At 45.7% G+C, this 25,403-nt stretch overlaps 9 protein-coding genes across 9 annotated transcripts; 4 read left to right on the forward strand and 5 right to left on the reverse strand.

The window, feature by feature from the left end:
* Positions 1–917: 917 nt before the first annotated feature.
* Positions 918–1,329, reverse strand: PADG_11499 (uncharacterized protein; the record flags this gene model as incomplete). The annotated part of the gene is made up of 2 exons (XM_010760662.1): positions 918–1,031; positions 1,096–1,329. 2 exons carry the CDS (start codon positions 1,327–1,329, stop codon positions 918–920), a joined length of 348 nt encoding a protein of 115 aa, XP_010758964.1.
* A 348-nt stretch (positions 1,330–1,677) lies between these two features.
* On the forward strand, positions 1,678–1,935 carry PADG_02843 (uncharacterized protein; the record flags this gene model as incomplete). The annotated part of the gene is made up of 2 exons (XM_010759861.1): positions 1,678–1,800; positions 1,828–1,935. 2 exons carry the CDS (start codon positions 1,678–1,680, stop codon positions 1,933–1,935), a joined length of 231 nt encoding a protein of 76 aa, XP_010758163.1.
* Positions 1,936–2,781: 846 nt separating this feature from the next.
* On the reverse strand, positions 2,782–4,361 carry PADG_02844 (uncharacterized protein; the record flags this gene model as incomplete). Its single annotated transcript, XM_010760318.1, has 5 exons — positions 2,782–2,956; positions 3,021–3,370; positions 3,433–3,899; positions 3,959–4,070; positions 4,140–4,361. The coding sequence occupies 5 exons, from the start codon at positions 4,359–4,361 to the stop codon at positions 2,782–2,784; spliced, it is 1,326 nt and encodes a 441-aa protein (XP_010758620.1).
* Positions 4,362–6,676: 2,315 nt separating this feature from the next.
* On the reverse strand, positions 6,677–7,873 carry PADG_02845 (uncharacterized protein; the record flags this gene model as incomplete). Its single annotated transcript, XM_010760319.1, has 3 exons — positions 6,677–6,992; positions 7,122–7,644; positions 7,768–7,873. The coding sequence occupies 3 exons, from the start codon at positions 7,871–7,873 to the stop codon at positions 6,677–6,679; spliced, it is 945 nt and encodes a 314-aa protein (XP_010758621.1).
* A 408-nt stretch (positions 7,874–8,281) lies between these two features.
* On the forward strand, positions 8,282–8,608 carry PADG_02846 (uncharacterized protein; the record flags this gene model as incomplete). Its single annotated transcript, XM_010760320.1, has 1 exon — positions 8,282–8,608. One exon carries the CDS (start codon positions 8,282–8,284, stop codon positions 8,606–8,608), a length of 327 nt encoding a protein of 108 aa, XP_010758622.1.
* Positions 8,609–8,701: 93 nt separating this feature from the next.
* PADG_02847 (uncharacterized protein) lies at positions 8,702–9,845 on the reverse strand (the record flags this gene model as incomplete). Its single annotated transcript, XM_010759862.1, has 4 exons — positions 8,702–8,779; positions 8,845–9,066; positions 9,151–9,380; positions 9,458–9,845. The coding sequence occupies 4 exons, from the start codon at positions 9,843–9,845 to the stop codon at positions 8,702–8,704; spliced, it is 918 nt and encodes a 305-aa protein (XP_010758164.1).
* A 1,253-nt stretch (positions 9,846–11,098) lies between these two features.
* PADG_02848 (uncharacterized protein) lies at positions 11,099–11,893 on the reverse strand (the record flags this gene model as incomplete). Its single annotated transcript, XM_010759863.1, has 1 exon — positions 11,099–11,893. One exon carries the CDS (start codon positions 11,891–11,893, stop codon positions 11,099–11,101), a length of 795 nt encoding a protein of 264 aa, XP_010758165.1.
* A 1,441-nt stretch (positions 11,894–13,334) lies between these two features.
* PADG_02849 (uncharacterized protein) lies at positions 13,335–21,360 on the forward strand (the record flags this gene model as incomplete). Its single annotated transcript, XM_010760321.1, has 6 exons — positions 13,335–14,032; positions 14,087–14,615; positions 14,762–15,326; positions 15,381–20,047; positions 20,104–20,424; positions 20,488–21,360. The coding sequence occupies 6 exons, from the start codon at positions 13,335–13,337 to the stop codon at positions 21,358–21,360; spliced, it is 7,653 nt and encodes a 2,550-aa protein (XP_010758623.1).
* An 843-nt stretch (positions 21,361–22,203) lies between these two features.
* PADG_11500 (uncharacterized protein) lies at positions 22,204–25,189 on the forward strand (the record flags this gene model as incomplete). The annotated part of the gene is made up of 5 exons (XM_010760663.1): positions 22,204–22,339; positions 22,463–22,648; positions 22,755–22,875; positions 22,940–24,133; positions 24,199–25,189. The coding sequence occupies 5 exons, from the start codon at positions 22,204–22,206 to the stop codon at positions 25,187–25,189; spliced, it is 2,628 nt and encodes an 875-aa protein (XP_010758965.1).
* Between the last annotated feature and the right edge of the window lie 214 nt (positions 25,190–25,403).

Raw genomic sequence — 25,403 nt, forward strand, 5'->3', positions numbered from 1 at the left:
GCTCATGTTGGATGGCTCTCGGGACATTGATCGAGTCAGCGGCAGCTCAGCTTTAACTCCTCAATAAATTCACCTTTTGAAGTCATCCGTGGAATGTCCTGGCTGTTGAATTCGGTTCTCCAACCAAGATATCGCACGTTTTGGAAATCTCAGCTAGCACCAAGGGCCAGGTCTTCGCTTTGGCTAGTAGACGTGATGATGCCTTGTAACTTTCCAGTGGCAACCCTCGCCCGTTGTGTGTAAGCTACAAGCTGCCTGAGCGGGGTTCGTTATCCACGCTCACCTCGTTCCACTCAACGGAACTTTTCTTCTGCTCCTTTTTCTTTCAGGAACGTCAATCAATGCGTGACTCGCATGAGCAACTGGACACAACCTCTCATAATGAAAGGAAAGCTATTTGGAAGCCCTTGAAATAATGGTACCAGCAAATAGCATCCGCTGTTACCTAGGGAGAGGTTAAACTCTGCATTACCGAGCAGCAGCGGCTGGGGATTTGTCATTTCGAGCTACCTGTATAATCAATCCAAAGGAGAAGGAAAACTTGAAATCCTATTGAAGAGGAAGATGTGCTGAACTACGTAGGTATATATTCAAGCTGTCGCAACTATGGTGTAACAACTCGGATAAAATACTTATGTTCTCTATATGTGGGAGACCAGCCAGCGAGAAACTTGAGGCGGAAATTCCCATGGGCCTGGGAATTGGTTGGAAGATCATGGAAGGAGGTAGTTAACTAGCAGGTAGGTTACAACAACACAGTTTTCCGAAATCCATAACTTCTTGCTCTCATTTTCCGTGGTCGGATATAACTACTGTTGGATGACTTTAGGCTCAAAGGCCCCAAACAGTCGTTCGACTAATTATCCACATGGCAATTGCTAAAACCGAGTCTAATTCGTCATGGCTGACGCCTTGTACTATGCATATGTTATGTGCGTATCTGCGTAGTTGCCAACACCTTGCTCTTGGACCGTGCACCTTAAATCCAAAGACGCTGGAGTTTTTCCAACCTTAGACCTTTGTATAGACGACTTAAAAAAAATGTGATAAAAATGAGAAGAAAGGGGAGGGAAAAATCAAATCAAAGCAAATCACCATATCCTTTCCTTCCATCCTCCCCTTACACTGCCAATACAGCTTGTCATGCTTTGGACCATTGACATTTGTCTCCATCCTGCACGCCGATGACGAGGCATATCCCATGCCATCTATATAGCTTCTCGGATATGCAGCAAACCTCCCGTCATCGATTGTTGGAACGTGCCTAAGGTCAACCAGCACCAATTTTGTCCTTCTCATACCAATGGCGCGAGAAATTTTCAGCTGCATCTTTAGTTGTTTAATTAGTTAGTTGTCTTCCGCCACTCAGGGGAATTGGGTTTTGATCGCTCAGTTGACCATGCTTTTCCACTTCCAGATGAAAACGGCTGACTGGCTAACTTTAATGAAGCAGAATAGAGGAGCCTAGCAGATGCAAAGATACTAACTATTATTTGGGCGGCTCCGGGAATTTCAACAAGGGCCTTTTGACATTGTGAATTCATCTCATGTTACACGACCTAGTTTAGAATTCAAAAGATTTTGAAATACAGAGCAGAAATTCTTTAATTCCCCAACACTGTCCAAGGTGTATATAGATTGAAGACTTTAAGATGGATTACGCCCTAACGCGAAGTCATGTCGCCTCTCGCAAGAAGTCCGTATTTCGCGACACTGCTCAAGTTCCACTCTTCGCCTGTGAAAATGGCTCGAAACATTCAAGCGCTCCGCCACGGCTTAGATCCATCTCCAGCGGGTTATGTAAGTTCACACATATATTCTCACAAGGAAGCTCAACTCACCTACAAGCATTCTGCTGGTTATTTCCATCCTTCAAAACTCCGTTCAATCTCATTGCACAATTTTCCGGTCTCAGGGTTGCATTCCACAAAGTAATTATTAATAAGGGGTGACAAACATTCCCCCTCAATGAAGTGTCCTAGATAGAAAACCGATAATATCGGCTCATCAGCTCAGTGTGCATATGAAACATTACACACATTACACCACATCTCAGGAATTCGCAGTTAATAGAACTGGCATTCTTAGTTTTCGTGCACAGAAGTGGGGTAGAATTTGTGAGTCCATAGTCCATCGCGGGCTATCACAAGATTCAGGATACCTTTCTGAAGTTAAACAATATTAGATTTCAAGCTCCCTTCCCGTTTTGTTCGCCAGAACAAGCTATTGCCCGTTTTCGCTTCCTAGAATCGAGATCTCGAAGCTACCTGATAGAGAGCATTGAAACACATTGTTGCATTAGTCACTACAAATGAAATTCATGAGGTTATCTATCAGTTATACAGGAACTAACAAAAGGGTAAGAGACAAGGCAAGACCGTTGGGTAGTTATAACTCAGTCATTGAAGACAGAATAGAAATTGCTAGTTCTGCGAATCTAACAACGCCGGTTCCCACGTTCAAAAATATGTGTCCGATACACTAAATCCCATTTCATGAAAATATTCGTTTGTGCTTTTCACATGCGGAAAGACTCAGACGAATCGTGTTGTAGAAACGTTCGTGAGTTGTAATATTAAACAAAAAAGTATCTTGAGACGTATAGTTATAGCGTCATGGGTAGTCATTCCTGGAACGGAAACGAAAATGCATAAATAACGTCATGATGATAACGGTGGTAAAAAGCAGGAAAAAAAAAGGCCCAAAATGGACCCTGTCTGAATTTGTAGATTAGTAGAATATAGACCACAAACAATCTGGTCTATTAATGTATGACGTAATCTATGCCTCTTGTGCCCATCGTTGCTCTCGCAGGGGCATTTCTCCTCCTGCTCGGGCTCGGGTTCCTTCAACCTCATGACGCCAAGCCCAATATTCGCCCAGGCGCAACTCTGCATAAGAAGCATAGTCGAAATCGATTTGTGAGATCGTCGCTTGGATCAATGCCCAGACACCCCTTTAAGGTTCATGGTTAGCCATGAACTCCAATTTCGAACCAGACTATCATATATTATCCCTACCAATAGAATCCAGGAATTCCGCGGAATCGATCAACATCATTGAAGAGTTTCTCAACAACCTCTTCTTGATTGACTTTAGGCAAGTTCGAATGTTGGTGGTAGCTCTTGACATATTCAGTCAGGAATTCCCTTCGAACAGATCGCGTTGGTATCCTATTGAAATCACAGTCGTATCCGGCCCATTCTGCGAAATGGTTTGCGATGTCGAATGCCGCCGGTGACGGTGTTGCATATTCATAGTCGATAAAGCTCACGGTTTCGTCTCCATTGGCATCTTCAAGGGTCGATTTGGCGGGATTCGGTAGGACGATGACATTTGCACTCAGTAGGTCACAGTGAGCAAATACAAACTACACCCCAGAATTAGCAATTGTAGAATCATATCTTAAAAGAGGCTATGGTTCAAAAATACCCCTCCCTTGCCAAGTCCTTCTCCGTCATCAAATTCAACAACTATTTTTTCAAATTCCTTATGGAGCTCTGTCCGTCGAACACGCTCCTGCTCTGTAGTCACAGGTAAGGCAGTGATCCATTTCTGCAGAACGGTCCAGATGCTGCTTCCTTCATGTCGGGTTTTAACAGGTATTATATCGTCCACTTGAGCAGACGATTTTGATCCGTTCGTAGACACATCTAAAGAACCTGACTCTTCTGGGTTATCTTGGTTCAAAGTCGCTGGCGCTGTTTCATCAATTGGCAGCACTGCGTGCCACTGCGCGAGTCGCCGTGCAATAGCCCTGAACACACAAGGCTGAATGAGGTCGTTTGGAGAAGTTACCCTCCCACGAATAAAACGGTATAGCAGCCCATTTTTAAATCTAGCAAGGAGAGGAGGGGCCAGGCCTCGCGCAGCAAGTAAGGCATGGGATCTAGTTTCTCCTGTTGGTGGCATTGTAATCAGTATAAGTCTCTCATTGCTATGTGGCAGGACGACATACTATCGCGGTCTATTATTATTTCTGTATGGTTTCCGTAAGCTCTCATCAAGATTGCCTCGTTGTCGATTTGTTCATCTGACAGGCCTGGTGCTCTTTTAATGATTTTCAATAGCTACGTCACAATATCAGGCCTAAGCACGGTGTTTCCCCTCCCTTGTTTAAATAGGGACGGGTTACATACGGTATTGGTTATCCCATCCGTAAATCTGATAAATTCAATATTGCCATCCGAGTGTTCCCAGTCCGGGTTTACTGTCAACACAAGCCTCAGAGCAGAGGCTTGGGAGTCAGCTTGATTGTATGATAACGGGATATAGGGAAGAGACGCAATTCCGCCGTTTTGTGCGTTGTTGGAACCCATTAGGAAGACGTGTTTGTTTGTAGCTAATGTTTGGCGGACCATCTAATGAAGAAAAAGGAGTATATCAAAGAGGGTGGATATTAAAGAATCTGGAGACAGGGAAAACAGTCAGTTTCAGTCAATTTCAGCCAATTTCAGTCCTACAAATTCTCAATAGGAGTCGCCCGCTATCAGTCAATAAAAGAGGGCCCAGAGGCCATCAAGAACCATTCGAAACAGTTACAACTGCGCTACCAGAATCACTGTTGCTGAAAGAGTGGAGACTCGACGAACGGCTTGGCCCAGAGATTTCAAGACAGACCGAAAGTAGACACTTCTCTGACATGGGGGATACATACCGTGGGGTATAGGAATGCTTTGAATGCAGGTGTTGAGCAGATGGAGTCGAAAGGAGTGCAATTAGGGATGCGGTGAACTAGTTGGCGAAGGCAAGTGGTCTCGTGCTCAGAGCGAAGGGGAAAAAGTGATAATGCCCCTGAAGTATTACGCCGCCAAATTACACCGTAGAAGTACCTGCGGAACAAAGATCTTCCCTAGGTGCTCTTCACGTGAAATTCAACAAAATAAGGTTGGAACCTTGGCATGTTCCTCATTCCGAGTTTACCGCTAGCCTAGTTCAGCCTAGCCTACAGGAACAATCTCCGATCCGACGGGGATATCCCATGGATTCCATTGCACATGTTTTGACTGCGACTCAATGTAGACTATTAATAGAGCTATCCATCTTGGTTGCTCTCAAATGCGATATATGCATTGGCTATGTTTTTGACTCCGAATTGTAAGTGACGACGTAACATCAATGATAGTAATAACCTGGCTACCTAAGTTGTAATCTGTTTTGGAAGCTGCATTGTGGCACAATTTACTCCGTAGGTTAGAAAGCTCCGAACAGTGAGAGGGGGAAAGCGGGATTTGAGTTGTCAATGGTCGCAAGTCTTTCTCCTTACACCGCGTGCAACCAACTGGCGGAATGGGCCTTCACAACTAGAGATGACAATCAATTCAACGCCCTCCCCTCTTTGTGGCCAAAGCTATCTCTTGGGCTGACGGGTAATATATCTTTCTCAAGAGGGCAATGAACAGTGAAGCTGTCTCTATATCGACAAGCTTTGGTGACCTCGGGAGGTTGGGTACATACAAACCAGAGTTGATACCACTCTCTCTTGATAAATGTTTTATCTGGGGCAATATTCGGAAACCCCTGGATTTCAACACGACCTATGATTGGAAGCAGGCGAGATAATTAAAACATGGACATAACCATTTGTAACCAATGCTTTTCTATAGCGCCTTAGGCTAAGGCTTTTTTCCCTTCCAAACATGTAGTTCCAAGAGCAGCAAAAGAAGGTCTTTATCGATCCGAACATTTGGCCGAAAATCACAATGGGTTAAGAATGTCTTGGGACCAAGTTCAAGTGCTGTCAGCCCTCTTACGGGGGGTCAATCTGTCCCAAAACAGCCTAGACTTAGGGCTTGTCTGGGGACAAACCCAGCCTAATCCTAAAGCGCTCCACTCCACCACGTGACTCACCACCTTGCCAAGGAGAAACCTATAAAAACCCAACCTCAACCTCGACACCTTTTTCTTACCTTTTTTTTATTCTTTCTTCTCCATCATCAGTAGAGGTTTACATAACCATGTAAATTTCAAACCGGAGCTCCGCTATATGCGGCTTGCTGAGGGTCATCCGTCCTTACACCACTTTTATTTGTGCGCTGTTTTGAGAGAAATGGGTTTCCTTCCGTTCCCGGCCCCGGAGACGAATTTGCGTCGTCCTTTTTCCCAAATTTACTATTATGGCTGGGCTTATTTCTGTGGGCTTTAGCTGTGGAGGAGGCGTGACACATCGTCGCTACCTATCTCTCTTGTAATGTTGTCTTGGATGTTCTTATAGGAAATGGTTGGTTGGAATTCTGTCGAATTTTTCAAGGAATCTCCGGGCATGAATGTATGGGCCGCTTGAATTATGGAATAATAATAGCCAGGAGCAGGAGCGATTTAGAACGAATGGAATGGAACTATTTAATTGATTATTCTCACAATTCTGCAAGTTGATGTGTTCTTACAACCACTCTTGTACCTACAACTGGCGCTGTCTGGCATATTTATCCAACACACTTCGACAAAGGAACCATGCGCAGCTGGACACTCTGGAAATCAACAATCTGGAGAAGCATGTCATCACATGGAAGGACAATGCGGAAATGAGGAGATCCATCCATTCTAGGTACCCCAAAACTCCTAATCCAACATAAAACATATAGTATATACTCATGATTATTCGCCGTCATATCCGTTCCGTTATATCATCATCTAAGTCGTCTCACATAGATCTAATTACCCTACCCAACCTGCTTCAAGCCTTCTTAGCGCGACCAATCTGAATAATTTCCCCTGTATGTTTATCATCCTTCCGCAGGACGGGCCAGCTCGTCCCGTCTGCCTTTACCAAGTTCAGATCCATCTTCGTACCCATTATTTGAAAACTAGATTTCTCGACATCGATGGGCGCGTATAGGTTGAAGGATTCTCTGAAGCGCTTATTATCAGAGGTTGGAAGGTCCAATTCAATTGTGGTGGGTGATGAAAATTTGACTTTAGCAGTGGCCTTGTCAATCTTCTTGAGGTACAGGGTGGCCATGATAGTGGTGGCAGTCTGGTAGAAATCGGTTCTGAGTATTTCCAGAAAAAGCACCTAGTTAGCAAGCAGAAAATTCTTTTTCTGTGCTCTGTAGAATACTTCGAATGCATTTGCCGGTTGAAACTGCATTGGATACAATGATCGAAGCAAAGGAACTCACCGGATATTATCAACTTTCTCCTCTCCCGCTTGCTTCCCCTTCCCTATAAACAAATGTCTCTTCTTCTCTCTACACCCCGCAATTTTCATAAACTCATCAAACTCCAGCACTCTACGCTTGCAGCAGCTCCACCCCTTACTCCCTTCATGGAAAATGGGCTGGCCAGGGTGATGTATGCATTTCTCATCATCTCGTGATGAAGAAAGCGAGTGGCTCGCATTACAACCCCTGCGACGACATGTCGCCCCCGCATTGATAGCAATGGATGGGTCATCGGATTCTGATTCTGGTGGTGGGGACGTAGTTGGTGTAGGGGTATGCACTGCGGCACCGGATAGGGTGGTGGGAACGTTTCCAATTGCGATAGGTGTGGGTTTCTCTGTTGAACTGGGTTCTATCTGGGGCGGCTCCCTTGCTGATTCCGTGGCAGGAGTGTCTACCATGGAGTGTTTCCCCGTTGTGCATGGTGGGATGGAGAGGAATTCTTCGAACGTGAGAACGCGGGGTTTACAGCACTTCCATCCTGTTGTGGTGAAGCTCTGTCAGCTAACTCCTTTGGTTTGCGAGTGCCTTCTTCCCCGGTCATTTCTGCAGCTACTGGAACCAGGAGACGTAATTCCAAATCAACAAGCCACTTTGCACTGACCTTTTTGGCCTTCGTGGAATTCGGGAGGGCCTGGGTGGTAGACACATGGTTCGTCGGGGTCAGTGAACAGTTTGCCGCAGCCCTTGTGTACACACTTTTGTGCCATATTTGTGTCCGTGATATACTAGCAAACAGATCCCCGGTTTGTACTAGGATTAGTTGACAATCGTTGGTTGATTTGATGCAGACTGAGATGCGGTGGGATAACTGGTTATAACTAACTGGCGAATGTTCTTATATTTTACACCATTAATCACCGCGTAGGTGTTTTTTTTTTTAAGCGTGCAACTTTCACCCCAAAGCATCGAAGCTTCTGGAGCAGACGAAGAAAACAAAAACAAACCCAGTTTCAAAACCACTGCTTTTGCTTAATTCAACCATATATCTCATATCAACAGCGCGAGAATCCAAATCCAGATTTTCTATAAGTTCTCTCCGTCGAAAACTTGTGCATGCATACACCAATTTCTAATATTTCGTGACATAAGCTCTTCGAACACAACATCTCCGCATGATGCGTCCCACAAGCCGCCTGCTCCAAAATATCCGAATCACTCTCTTTGCACGCGTCAATTGCTCTCTTTGTGATACGGCGAAGAACACTATAGCGAAGCTAGCGGATAAGAAACCATTTCTATATTCAGAAATTGATGTTATGGTCCCACAGAATAAAACGTGGAAGGACGTTTACGAATTTGATGTACCCGTTCTTCATGTCCAACGGGTTTTGTCCAAGGCCAACGATGACCGCAAAACGCTCTCCAATCCGAAAAAGCTATTCCATCGATTTACAGAGGAGGAGATCGAGAAGGCAATGAAGGAAGTTGCAGAATCGATATGATTCCCGAATGCATGACTATATAACTATATTGGTTGGGACTCTGTTCTTGCATGCGGTGCTACATGACTTCGTCACGGGAAGATATCTTCCGCCTCACAAGCCATCTCTAGCGGTTTTTAATGAGCTGGTCAACTGTGTAGAAAGAGCAGTGACGTCGGCAATCACGGAAATCTGGATAAAAATGTTAGCATGGTATTAAATGGGGTAGAGATACCGAGGGAAGGATATGATATTACCATCTGGAAACCTTGCTCTGCATATTTCTTTGCGGACTCCCCAGATACACAAAAAATACCAGCCCTTTTGCCGTTGCCGATAGCCGCCTTGCGAATCCTCTCAATTGCAGCGACCAGATCGGGATGGAAATCACCTGTAACGGGTCTGCCAATATTATTTCCCAGGTCCCATGGACCGACCAGTAGCACGTCAACCCCTGGCACCTTTGCAATCTCCTCAACCTACTTGTTCTAGTTAGCTATCAGCTCCCCAGTGCTGGGAGAAAGGGATAAAGAAGTGATGTTATTTGCAACAGCAAGTCGCACATTTTCAAAAGCCTCCTTAGTTTCTATTTGAACAATTGTAAGCAAAGCGTCGTTCGCCTGAAACAAATAATCTGTCTGGGATATAGATCCAAACGAGGTCATAGAAAAGGGACTTCCAAAACCCCTTTTGCCCACGGGAGGGAACTTGGCTGATTCAACCAGCGCCTTCGCGTCTTCTACCGTGTAAAGGAGGGGTACGATAATTCCATGAGCTCCCGCATCCAATGCACCTATATTTCGAATTAATATAAGCAAAAGCCGCTAGTAGAAACTGGTTTACGAAACCCCCCATGGGGGAATCACGTACGCTTAACCATCCATGACTCGTTGGCAACAATCCGTACGACAGGACTGACACCCGTCGCGGCAATTGCAGCAACAGATTCGTGCATTTGGGCATCTATAATAGCAAATAACTCATCATCAGCCGAATTCAGCAGCATATACCCAACCCCATCTCTGAAGAAACATTTAACTGTATCGCATATTGCGAGGATCCCCTCAGTTCCAATGTTTTCCTTTTTCATCGATTCTTTACCTGCAATGTTCCCGTGCTCTGTATCAATGCAAATCCAATCAAAGCCACTCCTAGCCATTATCTGCGCATGGTTGATGCCAGGGAGCATCTGCCATGCGCCGAACGACACCCCCCGGCCCGTTCGAAGAGCTGTCTGGAGACGATTGGCAGCTTGCATTATTTTTGACTATGGGGCAATATGTTTTCGCAATTGTCGCGGGAAGCAGGAACAGTTTTATATGTATATTGAAAGGGGGGAACACCAGATTATTTAAATGAAATGGGGTTAATGGTCAATTGAGTCAACCGAGATGTATTTATCGAGATTGATGGCGGAATAACTAGATACACTTGAAAAACCTGCTAACTCCCAACTAGCATTTTCTCTTTTTCATATAGAAAAAGAAAAATAGATGCAGAAAACGTTAAAAAAAATTAAATAAATAAAAGAAGAAAAAAGAAAAATCCATTTCTTCAATTAAATTTACATTTATTTCAATTGCTGTTTATTGTCTCTGAATTCCCCTCGTTGTCGCGCGAGATTTAGTGCGGGGAGCGCAAGTAGTTAACCATTGACCGGCATGACACCCCCACGCGGCTGCGACCTCAAATTCTGCCGTCCGCACCACGCAATATCAACAAATAATTTCAACCAGGCCTTTGGATCCCTCATTTCTGGCTTTCTTCTTGACGCGCATGCGCGGATGACCGTTTGATTTATGATTGGCCCAACGTCATGCCATCAAAAACCAGATATCGTAGAGCGGTATCTGAGCTACTGTTTGAATATAGTTGCTAATAGTGTGAACAGTGATGCCATGAAAACACGGCGACCTATAACTATGCCGGTGGCTGTTCTTCCCATGTTCCAATTAGGGAAGAGATGATCGGCGTGGAATTGACTTGGCTGACTATTCAAGGATCCCTGTATCTATTAACAGTTGACGATGCGACTAGAAAACATTTTCGAGGCCTGGATTCTCTGGGATTTTCTTCCGCTGTCTGTCCGCTCAGACGGAACAGCCCTTGCTCGATACGAACGGAATGATCGACTCTCCCCCAGCTAGGCCGAACCGACCCTGCTCTGAGCGCATTGTTTGAAGTGCTGTTTGCTGGATCTTATTTTTTAAATCACCAACTGTCCTAGCTAGTTATTAGGATCTTGTGAGGGACTTTGCTGATTTTGGCTGCAAAGTCAAACTACTCGACCAACTCATGAAGGCCGGGATTTGCTGATGCTTGACTACGATCCCCGAACCGAGGGACATACAATTTTATGAACAATGTAAGTTGATTGTGCTTTTCCTGGGATGATGCTATGGTTTGGCGATTTGTGGTGTCTCTGGCCTATCGAGTAGTGCATACAGGTTGCTATATGTGACAGGAGCATATCATTTCAATGGAACCTCTCTCTCCTCTCTCTCCTCTCTCTCAACTCTCTTGCTGGGCTTCAGCCACCATTTCCCGTATCACTTCCGCCAACTCCCCTTGTATCTTGTCACCTTGTGGTACTGTATGGCCATGTCCGTGGTCAAAAATATTGGCAGTGTCAGGGTCGCAGATATTATATAGCGCCATGCAACCATCGATAAAAGGGTCATTGGCACCCAAGACATGGCATGTGTGGATTTTTATCAATTCGGAACCCCCATCGGATAGAAGAAGCTTCCCAGTTTTGGGATCAAAAGGGGGCCATCCGGATAAAAACACTGCACACTTTATCCCTACTGGCCTGCCAAGTTCCTCAAATCTTCGCTGCTCTTCAAGAATTAAACTTGCCCCAATAAGAGCACCCTCTGAATATCCGACAACGCCCTCAATATCACCCTCCTTGTCCATAATTTGGATGATGCGGTCAAGCACAGGCCTCAGGGTATCATGGCGCCGTTCAATGTGTACGAACAAACGTTTTTCTAGAATCTGCATGCTCTCTTCTGCAACGTCCCGTTTTATGAAATCTCGGAGGGCCCGTAGATCCTCCTCCGCGGCGTCGTTGTCGAAGAATTGGAAATGAGGAGGTGGGCCAAAGTAGTCTTCAAAGCCTGGCGGTGGCCGAGCAGGTATATTTCCCTGTGCGAAATGGAAGCTGGCTGTTCCGTCGGACTCTAAGTTGTCGCAAAGGCTTTCTGAATGTTGAATTTCGTTAGAATTTTCCCGGGGTGCGGAACAACGTCTTTCTATACAGACATACTCAGCTGCACTCGGAATATCTAGATGAAGCGTCATCAATGCCGATCCTTATAGTTTATTACTTCCTAGAGGGTAAAAGCCAAAGGGGGAAAAAAGCAAAAAGGGAGAATAACATACATCTGCACTACCAAGTGCTCCCGGAAGGCATAGAAATTTCATGATCACTCGCCAGGGCTGTTTGAGTTTCTAAGAACTCGATCCATGTATAATTTGACGATAAAAGTTGACAAGGTGCAACTGGAGAAAAGGAATAAAGATTAAAGACAAGGGGAGGACATGCTTTTACACAGCATAGCGACATGTCTTTTTCACTTGCCTTGTAATGCAATTAGTCTGTTTATATAAATGACAAACTACAAAGGTTGTACGCCGTGTGGAGTTCAGGTTCACACCACTCTAGCGATTGGAGCAACGGGCGATCATATGAGTTTCAATCAAGCTGATTGGACACAATACTCAGCACGTCCGTTACTATTGGTTTTGGTGGCGTCGCACATATCAAACCTTCAACACAGACATTGTCTTAGCAAATAGTAACTTACCGTTGAAGAACTCTCAATTATTAGGTACAACATCCAACTCTGGGCCAGATCGATACCGAATATTTGGTCAAAGAAAATAAAACTCGTGTATCAACGCGGGTGTCGCAAATAAGCAACTTTTGGAATAAACAAATTTCTTCGTCATCACGTCAAGGTTTGGTTGAGCGCTGTTCCAGATGGTCCCCGCCTAGGTGATCAGGGGAACCTTGCAGATGAGTGCGGAGAAGCTACCAGTCTAGCTGGTCTCAACGTTTTCCAACATCCAACCACAAAAAAGTTCCTCTGCCTTGTCCTGCAGTGCACCCCACGTTTGACTTGAATCATATCACGGAGGACGGTTGATGATGTTGCATATGCACGCGTGCCACCTGGCGTCGAGGCCCTTTGCCATTGAGTCTCGTCAGGCCTTCGTGGAACAGGTTTCTTTCTAGAGCCCAATGGCAGGAAGGAGATTTTCATGATGCGATCTGCATCCTACCGGGTGATGGTTTCTGATCCTAATTTTGGGAAATGGTAGATATTAATATTGGAACCATACCGGCCGCGTACCGTGAAGCTTCCAGCTTTTAGGGATCATTGTTGGCTCAAAGCTAAGCTCTTGTCGGCTGTTCGTGTCGAGCATGCCGTGGTTGATATGACTTCTCATGTTCAGCCGTAGTCCCCTGAACCAAAGGAAATACGGACTTTGCAGCAAAAGCTTTCACTTCGTCTAAGCATTGATCGACTAACTTGCACAAGCAATACGCTACCGTTGCCGCTTCTCAGATCACTTAAATTACTCCTATTGCAGAAAGAAGGAAACTGACAGACACTGTTCTCGGAAATTTTACTCTTTCGGAGCCTACGAACAAGTTACTTTGCCTCAACTCAGTTCCCCAAGAAAATTCCATATCCTCGTTCGACAAGAGATTTTTATCCCTACTTTAACTTACAGGATGAATCCAGAAAAAGGGGCGGTTATGGACAAGTGTAGTGGGGGCAATTTGATGCCATTGGCTATTGTTGGCATGTCCTGTCGTCTTTCGGGAGATGCTACCAGCCCTGATACTCTCTGGGAGTTGTGCTCTCGTCGGCGAAGTGGTTGGTCCACGATCCCAGAGCATCGATTCAATGCTGCGGCTTTCTACCATCCCAATCCGGATAGAAATGGAACTTTCAACTTTAATGGCGGCTACTTTCTCAAGGAAGATATCGGCCTCTTTGATGCGCCATTCTTTAATCTCACCAAGCACGAGGCAGAGTCCATTGACCCACAGCAACGTCTGATGCTTGAATGCACCTACGAGGCGCTTGAGAATGGAGGTATTACATTGGAATCACTGGCTGATGATCAAGTGGGCGTCTTCGTTGGCGCATCGATCTCGGATTACGATTTGAACAATTACAAGGATAGCGAAAATATTTCACGGTACAACGCAACCGGATGCGCGTTGTCGCTTCAATCCAACAGAGTTTCATACTATTTCAACTTCAAAGGTCCAAGTATTACCATTGATACTGCATGCTCGTCTAGCTTGACCGCATTACATATCGCCTGTCAAAGCCTTAGATCACGGGAATCGACCTGCGCAATTGTCGGCGGTTGCCATCTAAACCTGTTACCGGATGTGTTCATCTCCATGTCTCTCCAAAGGTATTTATCGTTCTGGACATATCGCCGGAGAACTTGACTAACATTTATCTGTAGGCTTTTCTCTAATGCTGGAAAATGTTACCCATTTGATCATAGAGCGCAGAGTGGATTTGGACCTGGAGAGGGTGCAGCGTGTATTGTCCTCAAACAGTTGGATGTTGCGATTGAAGCCGGCGACTCAATAAGGGCTGTAATAGTCAACAGTGGGATAAATCAAGACGGGCGGACCCAGGGAGTTACGATGCCGAATATTGCCGCTCAGGAACAACTTATTAGATCGGTTTATGCGCAAGCTCACATAGACCCTATAGATACCGGATACGTGGAAGCGCATGGGACTGGCACCAAAGTTGGCGACCCGATAGAGGCGAGTGCGCTTCATACTGTTTTCGGCAAGGGAAGGCCGTCGAAGAAACCTTTGTTTGTGGGCTCAGTTAAATGTAACGTCGGCCATACTGAAGGGGCAAGTGGAGTGGTTTCAGTAATAAAAACGGCAATGATGCTTGAGAAGGGTTTTATTTTACCGAACTGTGATTTCGAGAAACCGAATAATGCTATTCCATTGGAGGAATGGAATTTAAAGGTACATACAAATTCTCTTCGAATATTCTTGGTTGTCTGTTTTCTCTTTTCCCACTCCTTGTCCATGCCATGAAGCATCCCAGGGATATTCTCCTTATCCATTCCCTTTAGAACCTTTAGTTTCTGTCCTTGCTAATTCGCCTAAAGGTGCCCAAAAGACAAGTGCCATGGCCCCGCGAGAAAACTTACGCCAGCGTCAATAATTTTGGATTTGGAGGATCAAACGCCCATGTCATTCTAAAGAAGGCCCCGCCCCTATCAGAAGTTGCCTGGAAAGCCCGATCCGATCTTGAGACGCCAGCACCAAAACCTTCCCTCCTGCGCAAGGTTTATACTCTGTCCTCTCATAACAGGGGGGGTTTAGCTCAGCAGATAAAGGCCCTTGAAATATACTTAGAGAAGCATCCAGAAGCTTTCGATCTTCACTTGATGGACAACTTGGCCTACACACTTTGTCAGCGACGAAATCACCTTCCGTGGAGAGTTGCAGTTTCGGCTCCGTCCAGCACACAGCTGATAGAAGTTCTGTCTACAATTACCACACCCACGAGGTCTGCAGGGGAGCGAGTAATCGGATTTGTTTTTACTGGCCAGGGTGCCCAATGGAATGCCATGGGTAGAGAGCTCCTTGTTGCCTATCCAATATTTAGAGCCACAATGGAAGCGGCAGATCAGTGCCTGGTTAAACTAGGTGCTATGTTTTCCTTGATCGGTATGTACAGCTATATATGGATATGTTTCGTTTCTTATCTCTAACTGGTTTCAGATGAGTTATCCAAGGATACCGGTACAAGTTTTATTTCTGAAGCGTGTTTCAGTCAGCCCTCTTGTACAGCGATTCAGATAGCTTTGACAGAGCTTCTAAGTTCGTGGGGGATACGGCCTGTTTCCGTGGTTGGCCACTCTAGCGGTGAGATTGCTGCGGCGTATGCTGCCGGTATGCTTTCGCTCGAAGATTGCATCACCATTGCCTACACTCGGGGAACCGTAGCAGACCAAATATCGAAGGAACTTCCAGAAGTCAAAGGAGCCATGTTGGCCGTTGGGGCGGGTGCATCGGATATAGGCCCTCTTCTTGACACTCTTCAAGGAGGAAGAGCAGTAATTGCCTGCATCAATAGTCAAAAGAGCGTTACGGTCTCTGGCGATGAAACAGCAATAAGTGAATTGCAAAGCAAGGTTGACGATCAAGGAATTTTCAATCGAAAACTCCCAGTGAACGTAGCATATCACTCCCATCATATGAGACTAGTTTCGGAAAGATATCGGTCGATGATGGGAAATATCGTCCCAAAATCCGCAGCCATCAAATTCCACTCATCAGTGTTCGGTCACCAAGCCACATATTCCGATCTTACCAGTGACTATTGGGTAGACAACTTCGTATCTCCTGTCGAGTTTGTACGCGGCCTACAAAGCCTGTTGGAAAATCGAGCTACCTCTGGCAAACAAATAAATACGCTTGTTGAGATTGGACCACACCCAGCACTGAAGGGCCCTATCCGAGATATTCTACAGCATGATTCCCTGGGTGGAAAGATAAAATATCTGCATAGTCTTAAGCGCGAACAAGACGCCGTTGAGGCAATGCAGGGACTGGGGACGGAGTTATTCATGAATGGGGCTAAACTCAACTTCAACTCCATCAATTTTCCGTCCGACAAAGGAAAGAGACCTGTCTTGCTAACGAATCTGCCGAGTTATCCTTGGAATCATACTACAAAATACTGGCAAACCTCCCGTCTGTCTCAAAATCATTGTCATAAGCCTTTTCCACGAAACGATATTCTTGGCTCACTCTCTGTAGAAAGCGACGATATAGAACCCAGATGGAGAAACGTTCTGCGGGCAGATGACCATCCATGGATTCGACATCATAGAGTTCAAGGAAACAATGTATATCCTATGACTGGTTACCTTGCCATGGTGCTGGAAGCCGCAACCCAGCATTCAATTATGAAAAAGGTAGAGTTCGATCACTTTGTATTTCGGGAAGTGTCTATTGGGAGAGCCCTGATTATTTCGGACACGTCTGCAGTCGAAACTATGACTACTCTAAGACCGTACGCGGAGGGCACTAGAATATCGTCGGATGCTTGGAGTGAATTTCGAGTATTTTCATGGTCGGATACTAAAGGATGGGATGAGCATTGTCGAGGACTCGTGAAGGTTCATAAAATCGGGGGCCCAAACCCCGTTGACGGCTCTTATCAGCACATAGAGAACTCCGTTTATATCAAAGAGCAGGTAGCTGCATTTCACTCCAATTGCGCATCTACCCCTGATGTCCATGCAATGTATGACGCTGTTGCCGCCAATGCTCTGGAGTATGGCCTGTTATTTCAAGCAGCATCGAAAGTTTTCGTCGGTAATCAACAAGCGATATTCGACATATCGGTGACTGACACAAGAGGTTCTATGCCTCAAGAAACCGAAACCGACTTAATCATTCATCCTGCGGCTTTAGATGCGTGTGTGCAAATTGTATGGCCTCTCCTGGGATTTACTAACCCGGGGCCGCATTCCCTTTACCTACCATCCTTCTTAAAAGGCCTGTCTATTCCCCGCTCAACGTCCATGCCAATTGGGGGCCAATTTCGGGTCTATGGGAGTCGATTGAACTCACTCTCTCCTGGCGTCCCCATCAACCACGATATATTTGTTACCTCCGCTGAAAATCCCACCGAAATTCTTTTAAAAATGGAGGGATTGACGTTAACACCTGTTCATGATGACATAGCGTCTGCGAATGGTGAGCCCAAAGAGTTATGCTATAAGCTTTGCTTTGAGCCCTGCCTAGAATTTTTGACCACGGAAAATTTGAGATCATTCGATGGGGCTCATAACACGAACCAGAACGAAAGGAGCCATATTCACATCCTCAATCAGGTTTCGTTTTTTTTCCTCGAGAAAGCGTTAAAACAGCTTGACAAAGAGGAATACCGTAGCCTCCGTCAGAAACACGAGCCGTTCTATCAGTGGATACGAACTTTAAACTTACAGACAGAGAATGGAAGAATTAGACTTCATCACTCAGATTGGTCGCAATTCAACGAGGAAAGGTGGTCATTCGTTATTAACATGGCTCAGTGCATGGGGACAGTGGGGAAAGTGACATGTTCCATAGGTGAAAATTTTGTACCGATTTTAAATCGGGAAATAGCCTCAATATCCACCAGTCTTGGTGACGATCTCCTGGAACATTACTACGATGAGCTTAGTCCCCTTAACCGGAATTACGCCAACGCCGCCATGTGTATCGACAAGATGGCTTTCCAGTACCCTGACATGGAAATTCTTGAGATCGGAGCTGGCACAGGGGAAGGATCTTTACGCATACTGCGAATTTTGGGGGGTGGTGACACTGGAAAAATGCGGAGATTCGCCAAATACACGTACACTGCTAAAAGCACCCATACACTCGTTAAAGCTAAGCCTAAGTTTCAAGCCTGGGGTAGGTTCGTGTCATGCCGAAACTTGAATATTTCGCAAGATCCTTCTGGCCAAGGTTATTTACCAAAATCGTACGATCTAATAATCGCTTGTCATTTGTCGGATTCGACAGAATGTTTACATGAAGCCATGGCCAATGTGAATGGACTTCTGAAACCTGGAGGGAAACTGGTTTTGCTCGATTGGACGGCCAGACATTTATATCAGTTCGTCCCCAGATTGCTTTCAGGCTCTTGGTCAACCGAAAGATCAGGTCGCGCGGGTAGCTCTATTCGGAATAAAGACGAGTGGGACAAGCTGTTCCGAGAAACAAAGTTTTCTGGATTAGACCTATCTCTGGACGACTATCCAGAGACCCTTGAGCAGTCCAGTAGTCTGATGCTATCAACCGTCCAAGCATCCGATGAATTATCCGGCAAGGAAATAGCTCTGGTTTACCACGGGGGAGTCAATGACTTTGTCGCACCTGGTCTTATCCGCGAGTTGGAAAATATAACTGGCATCCGCCCCTCGGTTGAAGAACTCTTCCAAGTTAATGCAAAAGGTAGACTATGCATTTTTTTCGGCGACCTATATCAGCCGCTTTTATCCAGCATGACACCGGATCTTCTTTCAGCAATTCAACTTCTAGCATCTAGTGCCAGTGGTATTCTCTGGGTCATTCGTCAAGACCACCTAGCCTCGGGCTCACCTGAGTCCAGCATGGCAATCGGGCTAGCCAGAACTTTACGCTCAGAAACGGCGATACAACTTGCGACTCTAGAGCTGGAAGGCAATCCCCACCATGGCGAAGCTGATCAAATAATGAAGGTCTTCAGAGCTGTATTTGGTGCTGAACCTAGTCTCAGGCAAGGAGATATGGAATATGTGGTTAGAAATAGACTTATTTGTGTTTCGCGCGTTTTTGTAGATCCAGAAACGAACAAATATGTTCACGAAGAGTCTCACAGAATCCCCCCTGAACTACAGCCTTTCTATCAAAACGACAGGCGCCTCAAACTAGCGATGGGACACCATGGCACTCTAGACAGTTCCTATTTTACGGATGAGCTCTCAACAACTCAGCTCCCAGCCAATTGGATAGAAATCGAAACTCGATTTATAGGACTAAATTTCAAAGATATTATGATTGCCATGGGTCAACTCCAGAACGGTCATTTAGGGAATGAATGTAGCGGAGTCGTTACCGCTATTGGGGATAAAGTGACGGACTTCAAAGTTGGCGACCGGGTTTGTGCCGTCTCTGAGGGAGCTTTTGCCAATTACGCTCGCTTTCCGGCATCAAGCGCCTTGAAGATTCCAGATAAGATGAGTTTTGATGTAGCAGCATCCATTCCAATTGTATTTTGCACAGCATATTACTCTTTGTTTGAGGTTGGTCGTCTACAACGGGGGGAGCGGATTCTCCTTCATGCCGCCGGAGGAGGGGTAGGCCAAGCGGCCATTATCCTTGCTCAATCGATTGGTGCGGAGATTTATGCAACAGTTGGTAGCGCTGATAAGAAGAAGTTTCTAATGGAAACCTACAACATCGACGAAACAAGAATCTTTTTCAGTCGTGATATTTCTTTCGCTGACGGAATCCGCAAAGCCACGGATGGAGTAGGCGTTGATGTTGTCTTGAATTCTCTTGCCGGTGAAATGCTACAGGCAACTTGGGAATGCATTGCTCCGTTTGGGCGATTCATCGAAATTGGTAAAAAGGACATTGTACGGAATTCGAGACTTGAAATGATCCACTTCGACCGGAACGTAAGTTTTGCATCTGTTGATTTGACACTCTTGGCCAACAAACGCCCGCAGTTGATGAAAAAGGTTCTAGCTGGAGTCTTTGAGATGTTTGAAAATGGCAGTGCTAGGAGTATATCGCCAATTACGCGCTTTTCAATATCGGATTTCGAGAAGGCGTGTCATAATTTACAGACCGGCCGCAGTATCGGAAAGATTGTCATCGAAGCGGGGAAGAATGCTCAGGTCAAGGTTAGTTTAATCTGTGAATAAAATTGGTTCTCGATGCTGATTAATGTTTGCGACAGGTTTATCCAAGAAAGAAGCAAGGAGATTTTCTCGTTGCGGAAGCCTCCTACATAGTTGTGGGTGGTACGGGAGGGCTCGGACGAAATATTACGTCATGGTTAGCTGAGAAAGGGGCGCGACATATCATTGTCGTCTCACGAAACGGTGCCTCGGATGAAAGAGTTGGGGAGATGATTAAGGATCTCGCTGCAGACGGAGCGACAGTCGTTGTATGCCAATGCGATATCAGCAAAAAAGAGGAAGTCGAAGCCAAACTGGCAACAGTACTATCGCAAGCGCCACCTGTGCGCGGGGTAATATATGGCGCAATGGTTCTCCGAGTATGCCGTTTTCCAATTCCCAGCGTGTGTGCATTTTCAAGAAACCCCTAACACTTCATTCAGGACACACTGTTCGAACGGATGAGCTTTGATGACTACGACGCGGTTGTGAAACCAAAGGTTGCAGGAGTGTGGAATCTACACCATGCACTCGTAGGATTAAGCTGTGATCTTGATTTCTTCATCACTCTCTCTTCAATTGCTAGTCTTGTCGGTAACAGGGGACAAGCTGCATATGCCGCCGGTGGCACTTTCATGACAGCTTTCGCACAATATGGAAACGCGCGTGGTTTACCTTGCACTACTATCGACCTGGCTCCCGTTCAAGGAATCGGGTATCTCGCGGAAAATCAGCAGAGGAAGAACGAAGTCGAAAACTCGCTAGTCGTGGATTGGGTTAATGAAGCCCAGCTTCGAGGACTTCTTGCCGCCGCCATCAGAGGCGATATGGTCAATACCTGTCACCACCACTGCATCACCGGCCTAGGAATATTGAAATCCATCACCGGTAAAGAGACACCGTGGTGGACCTTGGATCCAAGGTTTTCACATCTCGTTCAGTCGTCCGCCTCTGATGAAGGCCAAATATGCGACCCCACATCTTCTCTAGTCAAAGCATCTCCCGGTCTTGCGGTGAGAAATACAGCTGATCGCGCAGATGCAGAAAGAATAGTTACGGATGCTCTTGTTCAAAAGGTATCCACCATAATGATGCGGTCCGTCGACGAAATTGACCCTTTAAAACCTCTGGGCACATACGGGCTGGACTCCCTAATCACCATTGAGGTGCGCAATTGGATCTCCCGCGAGCTCCAAGCGAGCTTGCAAATCATGGAAATTCTCGTGACCAAGTCTGTGGTAGAGCTGGCGGGGCTGATATTGAAGAAATCAAAGATCGTGAGCGTGGAGGCGAAATCGCGATGGGGGCTCAGCTGAGTTCATGGAATGTTCGGGACAAAGGCCTCGTCCCATGGTTCTTGCTGAGGGAAACATTTACCTGGATTTTTTTCTTTTACCTTTTTCTTTTTCTTCTGGAAGTTTCAAATTCCCCTTTTACCACATAATAATTTGTTAATAGCCTTATCCAATAATCACTAATAATCAATTTCAGGATTCTCAACACACGGGAACGAGCTAACCCGAATCGAGTAAAATTGTGGAGAGCTAAAATAAGCTTAAATCAACCACACATCACACCGTAGTTTTTCGTAATGTCGTTGAGGTTGGATGTGTGTGAGGCAGCGCCTATGTCAGTATAGTTAGTTCTAGTGTTGCGAAATATATCCAAATGGTCATCGTGAGTCGCATAAGGAGTTGGAATCTTGCGAAATCTAAACCCTTTTATTGTTTCACCAATTTCTTCAATAACACAAAAATGGGGGCATTATGTTGCTGTGAGCAGTTAAGGGGCTTTTACGTATCTACAAGTACTTTGTGTCACGATTGGTTATATAATACCCATCCATATATTTGGGTAACTGAGTTGTTGGTGTATTGTGTTGTAATAATACGACCTATACGGGAGCATACACCCGGTCCGATTTTTCAGCGCCTCAAACCTCAACACTTCAAGCTTTCCCTTGCTAACACACACACACGTCGTTCGACCAGCTTCATTGCCCCCGCTATTCTGTCTTTGCCCTTTTAAAACATTACCAGTTTCTAATTACCTTCTACTGGGCTGCAAAAAATCAGGCTCGATTGCCTCCTTACGCGCCAAACTTTGCGATAGTGGCCATTTTTTTCTTTTCTGGCGTGACGCAGCATCTGCTAGCCACAATGGAGGGAGAATCAACCCTTTTGACCATGGAAAGTGACGTGCCGAGTTCTTCTCACCAGGTCAAGTCATCCAGAGCCGCTGTGCGATGCTTAACTTGTCGATTAAAACATGTGCGCTGTGATGGGGCCCAACCAGGTAAGGCTTTCTTCTCGTCCCATCCATTCGATTCCTATCATTATTACAGTGGTATAGAATCTTCAGTATCGTTGTTTAAATGCTGATATTCATATATACAATCCTTTGTATGAATTGGTGTAGTTTGCAGCACATGTTTGCGAAAAGATCAAACATGCGAATACCCAACTTCTGCTTCTCACCCGGCTGCAAAACCCAGTAGCGCTAAAGCAAATTTGACGGGTCGTCAGCTAGCCGGTAAAACACGGACTGTAAGGGCGTGTCTCGTGTGTAGGGGTGCAAAGAGGAAATGTGATGGGGAGATGCCAGGTAATTCGTCCTGTTGTTCTGATATGCTTTAAACTTCCACCCGTCCCCTGTTCTCCTCGGTTTTTTTTTTTTTTTTTTTTTTTTGTTTTTTTAATAATCTGTATAGAGAGACTGAAATTTCTACATTTAATATGCACCCATTTTCTTCGTGGGAGAAACATGGTCCGTACGGTTACTGATCTTGACAGCATGTGGGCCCTGTTTGAAAAGAGGTATCGAGGCGAATTGTAAATACGATCCTATTACCCCCCAGACATTGTAAGAGTTGTCTTTTTATATGTCCTTTACTAGATACTTAAGGATTAAGAGACGGAATAGGAAGCGTCCAGAATCGCCTTCAGACGAACGTCCACATAAACAGATCCGGATATCTCATCCTAGAGTTCTGAATCAATCAGGCGGAAATCAAAATATTTCCCTTCCCAGCTTACGCAAGGAGCGAGTGCGTTCTCCCCGAGAGAGTCCTAGTCTACAGCTTGTTGGGGCAATTTCCAAGACGTCATCTGAAGGAGATGAATCTAAAGAAAGTGATGAAGAGGAATCGTCCAGTCAAGATGACGAAAAGGAGCCGAACGCCGGAAGCGTCAGGCGATCTATTCCTTCAGTCCAAAGTCCCCCCGTCAAAACTCATGGTTCTAGCGGCCATGGAAGTTCAGAGGCATCTGAATATGTTGGACCGTTCACTCCACAGGCTCATCCAACAACAGCTGAAAAAGCTCAAGAATCTCAGGAATCAAGTGATTCTGATGTATCTGTGGAAATGGGTGACGGAGCGGAATCCCCAAACTCTGCTGAAAGCGAACAAGACAGAGATGATCTCAGTCTCTTTCTTCCGGGACTCAGACAGGCTGTCTTTCAGAGAACCGGCGTTTCGAGACCAGGAAGCACGCTTGAGTCCGATCGAGAACTCAAGAGATTGAGCAAAGTCGCAAATCAGAAGTCGGAAAAAATGTTATTTCCAGATCCAGTTAACCTCATCCTTCCTCAGCGCAATGCAGCCAATGAGTTAGTCTCCCTTTACCTTACGCGGGAGTACGTCAATATGCCAATATTTCACCGGGAAGATTTCACAGACCGATACAAGTCGCTGTGGAATGAAACAGAACAGCGAGGTAGTAGGATCTCGGTTTCGGGTGACTCTTGCATATTCTATGGCATCCTCAATGGCATATTTGCCATAGGAACTTTATTACGTGACCCTAACGACCTGAACGACTCCGAGCAGTACTTTCAGCGCTGCCAAAATCTGATTTTCATGAACGGAATAGAAGAAGGGGAAATCATACATGTACAGGCGTATCTCATCATGGCTCAATATTTTCTTGCAGCAAATAACCTACGCGATGCGTGGAAGTCCATAGGGCTTGCCATACGTGCTGCCCAGTCCCTTCATCTCCACCTTGTATCTGGAAGCCATCACTTAACTCCCAGGGAAGACCAAGAGTTACCAAGACGAGTATGGCATTGCTCGCTGACACTTGAATGGTACGTCAGGGGGGATTATCTCCATAACTCTTTTTCAATTGAATTTTCTAATGCTCTATATGCAGCATCATCGCCATGAACATGGGGATCACAACCTTAACCAAACACACCTCTGAAACTCCACTTCCCTTCCCTGCCAACAGGGACTACATCGACCGCCTCGCCTCAGAGGGCCAGGGTGACCCAGACCCCGGAATTGACCGACCCTCAATCATAGAATTCTTCAATAATTCTGCTCGTCTCTACCATCGATACAACGCCCTCGTTCCTATTATGCAGGAACTCCAGTTGACTGACTCCGGCAGTGCTCGTAAGAAGCTTGAGGCCTTTGATCCACAACCGCTCATTGATGTCGACCGCTCCCTCTCTAGCTGGCAAGCAGGTTTACCAACTTTCTTGCGTCCGGATGCGGACAGCGAATCCCTAAAGTATCCCATCGCCCGTCGCCAACACAACACTTTGCGCATCCGCTATCTGCACATGCGTCTTCTCCTCTGGCAGCCACTACTGGCCATAGTTGCAGCGGCCTCTCCTGACATTGATGTCCGCGTAGTAGCACGAAGAATCGCCTCACCGCAAACAAGGCGAGAAATAGCCATCGAAAAAATTGAGAGGCCCATGACACACATTATCGCTCATGAGAGCGCGGTTAAATGCATCCTTCTGGCAACAGAGATCATCAATATTTTCAACGAAATCGAGAATGGCGGTGCAGATTGCAGAAAGGGAGACCACAACCTCGCCATACCATCATTGTGGGAGAGTATTGGATATGTGTTTGCTTGTGCTAAAGTTTTCATTGCAGCGCGCAAATGTCCCAGAGGCGTCATTGAAGACGTTGGCGGCATGGAGGTAATCCGGGAAGGCTGGTGGATTAGTATTGAGTTGATGAGGAAGTATCGTCAGTTTTCGCAGGCGGCGAGTGTATGTGTGAAGACACTTGAAAAGCTAGATGTGTTGTCCTCTGGTGCAAGGAATGGTTTTGCTGGAGATGGTGTGAGTGTGACAAAGGATATATCATGGTTGGAGTGCTTGCCGATTGATCTGAACTCCTGAGCAAGATATAAAGGAACAGACATCCTTAACTTTGCGTTGATGACTGGTTGGCTATATGGCTGGCAGGATTTTCAAGGCCTAGCTTGCGTAAGTGATACGTACGGCTTAATGTGTTATTGGTGTATTGGCCTTGAAAATGGACGCTTCCATTTACCAACAATGATGGAAACTTCATAACTCTTCTTTCAAGCGAGCCAATAAAAAAAAAAAAAAA

Source organism: Paracoccidioides brasiliensis, assembly GCF_000150735.1.
Source record: "Paracoccidioides brasiliensis Pb18 unplaced genomic scaffold supercont2.3, whole genome shotgun sequence".
Lineage (NCBI taxonomy): Eukaryota > Fungi > Ascomycota > Eurotiomycetes > Onygenales > Ajellomycetaceae > Paracoccidioides > Paracoccidioides brasiliensis.